Source organism: Myodes glareolus, chromosome 3 (genome assembly GCF_982192425.1).
Source record: "Myodes glareolus chromosome 3, mMyoGla1.1, whole genome shotgun sequence".
Taxonomy (NCBI): domain Eukaryota; kingdom Metazoa; phylum Chordata; class Mammalia; order Rodentia; family Cricetidae; genus Myodes; species Myodes glareolus.
Genome location: NC_142028.1, coordinates 88,473,962 through 88,484,342, shown reverse-complemented (window position 1 = coordinate 88,484,342; position 10,381 = coordinate 88,473,962). Strand labels below are relative to the sequence as shown.

At 44.9% G+C, this 10,381-nt stretch overlaps 1 protein-coding gene across 3 annotated transcripts in view; it reads left to right on the top strand.

Moving 5' to 3' along the window:
* The first annotated feature begins 530 nt into the window (after positions 1-530).
* Positions 531-10,381, top strand: part of Oma1 (OMA1 zinc metallopeptidase) — a 66,499-nt gene continuing 56,648 nt past the window's right edge. For all 3 annotated transcript variants that reach the window (XM_085686338.2, XM_087904775.1, XM_085686337.2), the window contains exons 1-2: positions 531-597; positions 8,532-9,020. In XM_085686338.2, the coding sequence (XP_085542464.2) occupies positions 8,551-9,020 (470 nt within the window). In that variant the 5' untranslated portion in view covers positions 531-597; positions 8,532-8,550. The remainder of the gene's footprint in view (positions 598-8,531; positions 9,021-10,381) is intronic.

Below are 10,381 nucleotides of genomic sequence, written 5' to 3'. Positions count from 1 at the left end.
AGCATCATCTTTCGATTGTGGTGGCTAGCCGCAGCTGATATGGCATCACGCCTGCCAGTATTCACACCCCTGTGCAAACCCTTCCCACAGTGAAATCGTGTCTTAGGACACTACAGAAGCTGTTGTCATGGATGCTGCTGACCTCCTCAAGAGATCCTGGTGAAACGGCCTTTTATCTTTAGTCTTATTTCTATGCAGACTTACCACCCTAGGACTGAGGGATGAATACCAGTAATTGGAATGCTAGAATTAATGTTTCACCCATCATCAAAACCATCAGCGCAGTGCAGCTTCAAATCAAGGCATCTCAGTCCTTCGTCAGTTCCCTGAATCGCCTTCCCCTGGGGCAGAACTGAGGGTCCAACACAGCCGTGGCAAGTACCAAGGAAGTGTGTAGTTCCCGGCAGGTGGCTTATCCAGGAGTCAGAAGGGGCCGCAGCCCGCCAGGGACCGCCAGGGCACTGAGGACAGCACTACGCGGGCGGGGCAAAAGGCGCCCGAGAGGTCCCAAGGGCAGGAAGTGAGGGGGCGGGGCCTGGGGTATGTGTGCGCCTGCGCGGAGGCCGGCTGCTGGATCCCGCTCAGGCGGAGGCTAGAGTGCGTGCTCACGGTGACGGCTCCCCTGCGCCGGGCAGGGAGGGTGGAGATGGGGAGTTGGGGCAGGGGTTCGGGGTTGCGGTGGGTATGGGCCCTGCCGGGGTCGGCGCGAATGGCCGGGGTGGCGGGCTTTCTGGAAGCTTGCCTCCCGCCGCCGCCAGTGGTGGGTTCCGCCTGAGCAGCGCTTCCTCCTGCGGTGTGGCTGGCCTGGCCTGTGCGGGTCTCCCCTCCCGTCCCGCCGCTCGTCCTTGTTCAGAGACAAACGCTCCTGTCGCAGCTAGCCGCATCAGGACAGTCGGAGCGATTCCAGGGAGCTTACTGATTTCCTAAGCAACTTGTGTTCAAGGATCGTTTTTAAATATGCGACAGGGAGCACCTGAACGGGGCAAGCCTCAGCCAGAAATGTTTAGTCCCAGGAGGTGAAAATACCACATTTGAAATTTAGGAGTTGATAGCTTCGTAGGAGTTGACCGCCTCAGAGCGACTCTCAAGGTCTTGGAGCCCTCCTAAAAGGATTTAGCTCCATTGCCGGCATCCCCAGCCAAGGTGCAGGGAGGGGGTGCAGTGTGGCATTTGGAAACTTAAGAGCCAAGCCTGGTAACTTTCTTTTTTAGAAGCCGCCCATCATGTACTTAGCTTGAATGATTATTTCAAAGTGCATGTCCTATTTTTGCCAATCTGACAGCTGTTTCCATAGAAACTAGAGAAGGCATAGTCGTTTTCAGTGAGAGTTGTTCAGACTGTCTTCCAGACGTCAGCTGTGTGTGCCAGTGAGTGCACTATTTGCTCATTCTGCGATGGCACTTGAAGAATTAAGGGTTTGGAATGTTCTTAGAGGCTAGCAATCCAAATTGTTTAATTTTTCTCACATCATTAATTTCCTAATCCTACAAGGCTGCCAGCTATGTTTGTTGATCTGCTATGGTTCTTTGACGAGCACATGGCAGCCCCAGTTCTTTCTTGGGTGCTGTGCAGCGTGGTGATTGGCTCTTTGAAAATGTATAGCTCCCCACCCCCCTTAAAAAAAAACAACTCCATTTTAAGGATTAATTAATGATTTCAGATTAACAACTACTGTTTCTATTCTAGGAGGCAGGTGATTGTCTGTGGTAGAAATGATAATGATTTTAATTATGTACCTAGCGTTGAGGGCTTTTGTTTTGACCTTCTATTGGTAGACTGCGTTAAAAATGTTCACACATGCCCTGAAATGAGCAGTTTTCTTCTTATACGAGCAGAGCCAAGCAGTGAGAATAGTGTGTGTGATACCTGATGAGAGTTTATCATAGAAGGGGTGTCAGTGAACCAGACATTCTAGAATTTAGCAGTGGGTGGGAGGAGGCTTGGAGGTGGTGCTTCTGGAACTGGGGAACCAGGAAGCAACATTAGGATGTTCACGGAAGCTCAGAGAGAACCAAGGGTAATTACAGAAGTGCTTGCTTGGCTTAGTGTTTACCAAGTTCATGAATCCTGTAGAATTTAAACTGCCCAGAAAGAGGAAATACTGGATCCCCCCAGAACCACCATTTTGCTCCCTACATTACACGTAGGTCTTTCCTGAAGTTATTTTTGTATCCATTAGTGTGTTTTATCTTCGTTAGTTTTACAGACTGGGCAGGGATTTTTGTCCTTTTTCTTCCCTGCTTTGTATCTGCTACACAGAATGGGTCTGACGTGTTGTATTCATTCATTATCTAATGAATTAATGCATGACTAAAACACTCCTGAACGGAATGAGATAGTGGAAAGTTTGGTTAAGATGATCAAGTTTTATTAATTTGGTTGGCAACATTTTGGTATAGGTAAATTTCACAGTAAACCTGAACTTATGGCCTGTGTAGAAAGGTTTGAAACCTTTGGCATTGTGAAGGTCTGATTCAGTTACATTGCGGGACTTCCTTTGGGTGGCTGTGTTCACATCTTTTTGGCTCTGCTGAAGCTCCCCTGCCTCTAATGTGCAAACCTACTCTGCTGAGTGTGACAGCCACTGGTTCATAACTCCTCTCATTAACTTTAATAGAAACGAAACAGACTACACATTCTGTTCCTCCGATGCCACATGCCAGGGCTGCCATAGTGGACAGCGCAGAGAACATTTCTGTAGGAAGTTTTATGCGGTCTTGCTTTTTTTTTTGTAATTTTATTAAATTATAAAAGTTTCCATTTCCGCCCCTCCTCCCACCACCCTCCCACTCCCCCCACTCCCTCTCCTCCTCCCTCTCCATCCCTAAGAGCAGTCAGGGTTTCCTGCCCAGTGGGAAGTTCAAGTTCCTCCCACCTCCCTCCAGGTCCAGGAAGGTGAGTGTCCAGATGGACTGGATCCGCAAAATCCAGTATATGCAGAAGAAACAAGTCCCAGTGCCATTGTCAATGGCTTTTCAGAAAGACTCTGGGCCAGCCACATTCAGAGAATCCGGCCACATTCAGAGAATCTGGTTAGATCACGTCCTCGTTCAGTCCCAGTCCAACTGGCCTTGGTAAACTCTCATTAGATCCGTCCCCTTGTATCAGTGGGTGATCGCATCCCTCGCAGTCCTTATTTCCTTTTTCATTTTCTTCCTCCTTCTGCTCCTCATTTGGACCTTGGGGGGCTCAGTCCGGTGCTCCAATGTGGGTCTCTGTCTGTATCGCCATCCATCGTGGGATGAAGGTTCTCTCTGATCTTGCCTTCTTTGCTCACGTTCTCTTTCCTTCTGCTTCTCGTTTGGACCTAGGGAGTTAAGTCCAGTGTTCCGATGTGGGTCTCTGTCTCTATCTCCATCCATCGCCAGATGAAGGTTCTGGGACTCTTGTCTATTTCCAATCTCCAGGCAGATAGCTACATGATTTTCATCAGGTTCACCTTCTTATTTAGCTTCTCTAGGATCACGAATAATAGGCTCAAAGACCTTTAGTTATGGTTAGAATCCACATATGAATGAATACATACCATATTCCTCTTTTTGGGTCTGGCTTACCTCACTCAGTAAAGCGTTTTCTATTTCCATCCATTTGCATGCAAAATTCAAGATGTCATTGTTTTTTACCGCTGAGTAGAACTCTAATGTGTATATGTTCCACACCTTTATTAACCATTCTTCTATTGAGGGGCACCTAGGTTGTTTCCAGGTTCTGGCTATTACAAATAGTGCTGCTATGAACATAGTTGGACAAATGCTTTTGTAGTATGTTAGGGCATCTCTTGGGTATATTCCCAAGAGTGGAATTGCTGGGTCCTGAGGGAGGTTGACTCCTAGTTTCCTGAGAAACCGCCACACTGATTTCCACAGTGGCTGCACAAGTTTGCATTCCCACCAACAGTGGATGAGTGTTCCCCTCACTCCACATCCTCTCCAGCATAGGCTATCATTGGTGTTTTTGAGTTTGGCTATTCTGACAGGTGTAAGATGATATCTCAAAGTTGTTTTGATTTGCATTTCCCTGATCGCTAAGGAGGTTGAGCATGACCTTAAGTGCCTTTTGGCCTTCAACTTAGCCTCTCCTGTTGTCATGTTATACAGACAGTGTAGGTGGAGACTGCACTTTCGTTTCCTGGCCACTCAGACCCAGATAATCACACAGAAACTATATTAATTGCAACACTATATGGCCAATGGCTTAGGCATATTTCTAGCTAACTCATATCTTAAACCAACCCATTTCTCATAGTATACAGAGGGGAATCCCACATCAATAAAGTCTTGTTTTTTTAAATTATCTTGAATAGCTCTGTGACTCAAGTGCTGGAAGATAGGCCTGTCCTGACACACTAGCAGAACACAGGCCTGCCCTGGCACACTAGCGGAACACAGGCCTGCCCTGGCACGCTAGTGGAACACAGGCCTGCCCTGGCACACTAAGCTTCAGAGCACTTGCAGGTAGCACTTACTGCTGATTTAGATTAGCAGATCTCTTTGTGTGTGACTGACTCTTTGGGTTAGATTTATGTTGTTGCTTTGATTTTTTTTTGTTTGTTTTTTTGAGACATGTTTTCTCTGTATAATGGCTCTGACTGTCCTGGAACTTGCTTTGTAGACCAGGCTAGCCTCACAGAGATGACAGAGATGACCTGCCTCTGCCTCCCAAGTGCTGGGATTAAAGGCTTGCGTGTGCCAACGCCTGATTTGCCTTCCTTTTCTCAGCACCTATGGAGCCAGTCCAGGAACTTGCTCTGTAAATCTGGCTGGCTTCGAACTCACAAAGATTTACCTGCCTCTGCCTCCCAAGTGAGTCCTGAGATTAAAGGCGTGTGCCAACACTGTCAGGCTAATTTGCCTTTCTTAAGGATTGCTTTAGGTTGCTTGGAGAAGGGGTTAGTGGTGAACTAAAGCAGAGTGAGAGAGAGCCTGTAGTAAAATCTCCATGCAGGGTCACAGAGCCCAGGGTGAGCTGCGCTGGCGTAGTAAGGAGGTAGATTGGCAGGACTGATCTAAAGTGGCCTTTGCTCTTTTGGATGTTAAAAATCCTAGGGCTAATCCAGTATAGTTTGGAACTTAGTCTCTGGAAGATTGGGAAATGTGTGTAAGGGATCCCTTAGGCTGCTTCTTGACACGTATTATATGGAAATATTAGCTTGCACGTGAACTTGTGTGGCTGCCTCCAATCATGAAAATGTCTTTGAGATCATCTGTAAGACACAGAAAGTGGACCAAGAGAAGGAATTACTTTAGGGAGCTTCTGGAGCTTGTTCAGATTTTGGAAAGCACAGTGATCTCAGAGAACATGAAGTCCTTCTTTTGCGTCCATGTTTAGCTTCCCTCTCTCCCTCCCTCCCTCCCTCCTTCTCTCCCTCCCTCCCTCCCTCTGTGGTCTCTCACTTACCACATACATATTCCGTCATTCTTTCTATGCAAACACTTACAGAACTTTCCCTCATGGTTCCACCTTGCATGGGCTTGGTTTGCTGCAGCACCAACTGCAGACCCTACGTCCACACTTCTTGAATTCCTGTGCTAGATTATGCTTACTGTGGAGTTGTCTCTGTGGTCGATGTCTGCTGTTGGCTTTGAGACCAGTGGCCGTTAGGGGCTAACATGACCTCCTGCTGGCCTATTCCCTATTGAGGTCATGGCCAGGAAATTGTTAAAGCTTTATGACAGTAAGTCATCAGATTTGAAGGAAAGAAAATGTGTTCATGTTGTTTTTGTAGCTTGATTTCTAGAAAAAAAAAGCACATGGCATCAATAAGAAATTTTATGTATTGTCCCCCAATAAATCCAGTTCTTGATTAGAATGCCGCCTCCACAAAGATAAGGACTATGTTTTATGTTCTTCCTGTAGCTTCCATACCACTTAGCCAATGAAGAACCCAACGACTTGTTCAAATACATGAAGATGGTCCCATTAGGTTACTGTGGAGCTCAGACACTCCTGTTGCCTAGTGACATGGTATCTGTCTTAATGCAGGCTAAGCAACTACTCACATCCAGGACCTGTAGCTATGTATAGCATGCTGTACTTGCTAATGGTAACGATGTGCTTTCTATTATTACCGTAGATGGTGTTGATTCTACTTTTAAAAACAGCGTCAGTAAGACAGGCTGCTGTGCTGTAGCAGCAGTGGCTGCACACATCCGTTAACTGCATCTCTGGCGTGCCCCAAGAGCACCTGGAGCTCTGCCTGCATGGTGAGGAGGCTTACAGTGCAGCTCTCCGACACTTTTCTATATGTGACACATGGCTGCGAGTTTGCAATCATTTTCAGACTTAAATTATTATCATCATCATCGCCATCGCTGTCATTATCATCATCCTACTTCTCAGTTTAGTGCTGCGCAGACGAAAGGAAGCTAGAAAGTTGAAGCGTTTATCCAAATTGTCCTATCAATATATACTTGGGAGTCAAATGTCAGGGTGAAAACTTCATCAAAGAAGTGGCAGAGGAGTGACCAGCTGTCCTTTTCCCCACACTCCCCAGATCAAAAAGGCATCTCTCTCAGCCCCTCCTTACGCCTTCCTATGCCTCTCTATTGTATCCTGAATCCTCTAAAATCTCTATGGTCAATTCTTGTCAATACGTCACTGGCTGCCCCTCCCTCACCCAAGTTTAACTTTATTAACACAGTCTCAAGAGTGTCACACTGTGATCAAATATATCACAACAGGAAGTATCTTGTTAATGTCAAGAAACTATTAATAGGCTAAGTTGACTCTACTCGTTTTTAATTGCTAGTATCTCAAAAAGAGCTTCAATGGGGTTAATTTTCACTTAGTGTTGACTTTATTCACTTTATAAATTAATAACACAAAAGTGTGGAATACAAATTACAAAAAGTACAGTCTAATAACCTTCAAATTGTCTTCTATGCAGACAAGGCTAGTCACTAAAATTAGCAGTTCTGAAACATCTTTTTAGGTATTAATACTGTAATAATAAAGTTAGTTTCATAACACCCCCAATGAAGATTTTAAAACATTAGAAAAATTGAAAGAAAGTTTGAGGAGCATAGATATAACCACATAGATATGATTATCAGTATTACAGCATTGGCTCTATGTCCTGTGTGTGTATATTTGTGTGGAAGTACAGTTGTGTGGAGGTGTACATGTCTGCATGTAGTTGCAAGTCGGCTTCATTCATGAATAGATGCTTTATCACGTGTGTCAGAAATGAGATATTCACCCCACATCATTATCTAAGAAAAGCCATTTCCTGCAACAACACGTCTGTATTCAGATGCATCCATTTGTCTCACTTCTGAAGCTGATGTTCACTACAGAGTTTATCCAATACATCTGCCTTTTTTCTCCCAGTCTCTCTGTCTCTGTCTCTCTGTCTTTATGCGTGTGTGTGCCATAACACATTGTGGGTATCAGAGGACAACTTGAAAGAGCTGGTTCTCCTTTCGCTCATGTGGGTCCCGGAGTCTCAGCTCACCAGCTGGTTCTTTCCGAGCTTCAGGGAGGTTTCCGACTCATGTGAGCAGCTAGTACTCAGCCGCAGGGAGGGGCCTGTGCGGACACCGGGTCCTCTCTGTGCCCGTCTGTGTTCCTGTGCTCTGCCCATAAGATCCAGCTACCGGCAGGTTAGGGTAGTTAAGGGGCTAGGCTCTCCTGTCTGTGTGATTCTAGAAACTCATCAGGTGGTTCTCTGGGTTAGTTGTAGGTTCTCATCTTGTTTTCCATCTTTTGATTCTTCATTGCCAAGTATGTCGAAACCCCTGTTTTATATATTCTGATTTTAAAGCTATTTTTATGTGGCATTAAAGTCTGTCTTCTTACTTCCGGACTCCAATCAAAAGTCTCTCTCCCTTCCTTTTTTTTTTTTTTTTTTTTGAGATGGACTTTCCCTGTGTAGCTCTGCCTGTCCTAGAACTCCCTTTACAGATCAGACTGGCCTTGAACTCAGAGATCATCATGACTTTGCCTCCCAAGTTCTGGGATTACAGGCATCTGGCTAAGTGTCAATTTTTTTCCCCCAAGACAGGGTTTCTCTGTGGCTTTGGAGCCTGTCCTGGAACTAGCTCTTGTAGACCAGGCTGGCCTCGAACTCACAGAGATCTGCTTGCCTCTGCCTCCCGAGTGCTGGGATTAAAGGCGTGCGCCACCACCCCACTCTCAGGGTTTTATTGGAAAGAATACATTGGGATTTTGTAAGTTAGGCTTTTCTGTCTGTTTGTATTCATCATATTTGTCAACTGATGCAAATTTATTCTTGTTTTACCTAAGCTATTTCTCTTTCCCCCAAGTGATTTTCTAATCAAATAGATTCCCTGCAATAAAAAAAAAACTTTTAAAATGAAGTTTTTGATTCAAGTGTTGAAAATAAGCACTGTATAGTGAACTAATTGTGTATACCCCTTTGGTTTGTCCTGTCGAAAGGAGCTGCTGTGGGGGATGGGCAGGAGCACAGGCATTCATTGTAAGATGTTTAACACACATTTCTTAAACATCCCATTCCCAGTTTGTGAAGACGTATTTCCACAGGTGCTCACATCTTGTGTTTTGTGTTCTAGATAGCCGAGCGAAAGCAAGATGAGCTTCCTGTGTGGACTGCAGTCTGCCACGAGAAACCCTTTTCTCTCTGGAGTGAATTCCCTGGCCAACTGGAGACAGTGGAAACCACTAGGCTGTCCACAAGCACGAAGGCACTGGGTGGTAAATGCGAGTTGGGGACTTAACACAGTCAGTCAGTGTCACTTGCTGACTTTACAGCCTGGCAACTTCCGTTTTTGTAGGACCCTCAGTAACAAAAAATCAAGATACTTCTCAAATGGCCAAAGCCAGGAAACGGGGGCGCTTATCGACAAATGTACTTTTCCAAGACACGGAGTGAGAGAAGGGGTTGGCGGTCCTGCTCCTGCAGCCTTGTGTCCTCTGAGCTGCCCTGCAGTAAGAGCCGCCAGGAGTTTCCACACATCTCCGCGGGCGCTGGCCGCCCCAGTCCCTCTCCTGCTGCTTATTCTGAAACCAGTGCAGAAGCTCCTGGCCATCATTGTGGGCAGGTAACCGTACTTGGGGGAAACAACGTTTGTGTTAAAGTCCTTAAATTTTCATGTTACATTTGTATCAAATTACAATAATTTTTAACAATTAAATTTTATTGTGTTATAAAACTCTACTTTTAAAGAAACTTCCCCAAACCATATTCAGCTCAAAATTTGAGTTTTAAAGGTAAGTTCTACTAGTCTTGTTATGTGTGATCTTGAAATCATCTGTTTATTGTACAGAAATGGATCCTTAAGTTTTGTTGCTAGAGACGTTTCTAAGAGACTTTACATCTCTAATCGGGAGAATGGGAAGCATTGGCAGCAGCACTTAAGAACATCACCTTTGGATTTTGTGGGACTTAGGCAGTGAGCATGAAGTGAGGGTCTTCCCTCATGTAACACATCAGCGATGCTCTCTACCATCCTGTTGTCAGTGTGTCCTTGTTCTGTTCTTCTTGGTCGTCCTTCATGGTTCCTCATCTTATAGCTAGCGCTTGTTTCTCACCCCCCTTTCCTCATTCCATGAAGGTCAAAGAAGGCAAATCATCTCTTCGTAAAGTTTTCTTATGTTTAGCTCTCTACTTCCTTCCATACTCACAACCCAGTCTGCTTTTATTAAAAACTGAAGAGTTCCTCTGTAATGTGTTTAATTCTACATGCTTGATGTTGACGGTCAGAAAATAGGTATCTACATTGGCTCCTAAGTAACCAGCCTGTCCTTGTTTATAGGGAGGATGGTTTTGTGAGTTCTAGTCCTTTAAAATTGTTTGATTTGGTATTGATTTTACTATTATAAATTTTCTCTTATATTCTATACATAAGTAAGTCATAATTCTATAAATGTTGTAAACAGGAAATAAGTGGTCAGGAAGTGGTAGCACACACCTTTAATCCCAGCACTTGGAAGGCAGAGGCAGGATCTTTGTGAGTTCAAGGCCAACCTGGTCTATAGGGTAAGTTCCTGGACAACAGGGGCTATATAGAAAAACCGCATCATCCGCTTCAAGGACATCCCCAGTGACCCTACATTTTATCACTAGAGACCTGGAATCTCATAGTAGTGCCACAGGCCAGAGACCAAGCCTTTGATATGGAATACAGAGACCTTTTGGTGGAACTATGATAGCAGGAACTTGGTAAATTACAGGAACTACAAAATTACTATGTCAAATGAGTTTCTATCAAGGGATGGATATTTGTGTGTGTGTGTGTGTGATAAATTTTATTGAGACTTGACAAATGTGTACACAAGGAAATGTTTTGTCCCACTTTTGAAAATATTGCTTGTTGTCACTGTTTACAGCACTTGAGAGAACTATTGTCAGCTCACAAGGCCATCCCCAGGTTGCATCTGTAAGGTGCCCATTTCTTTACTC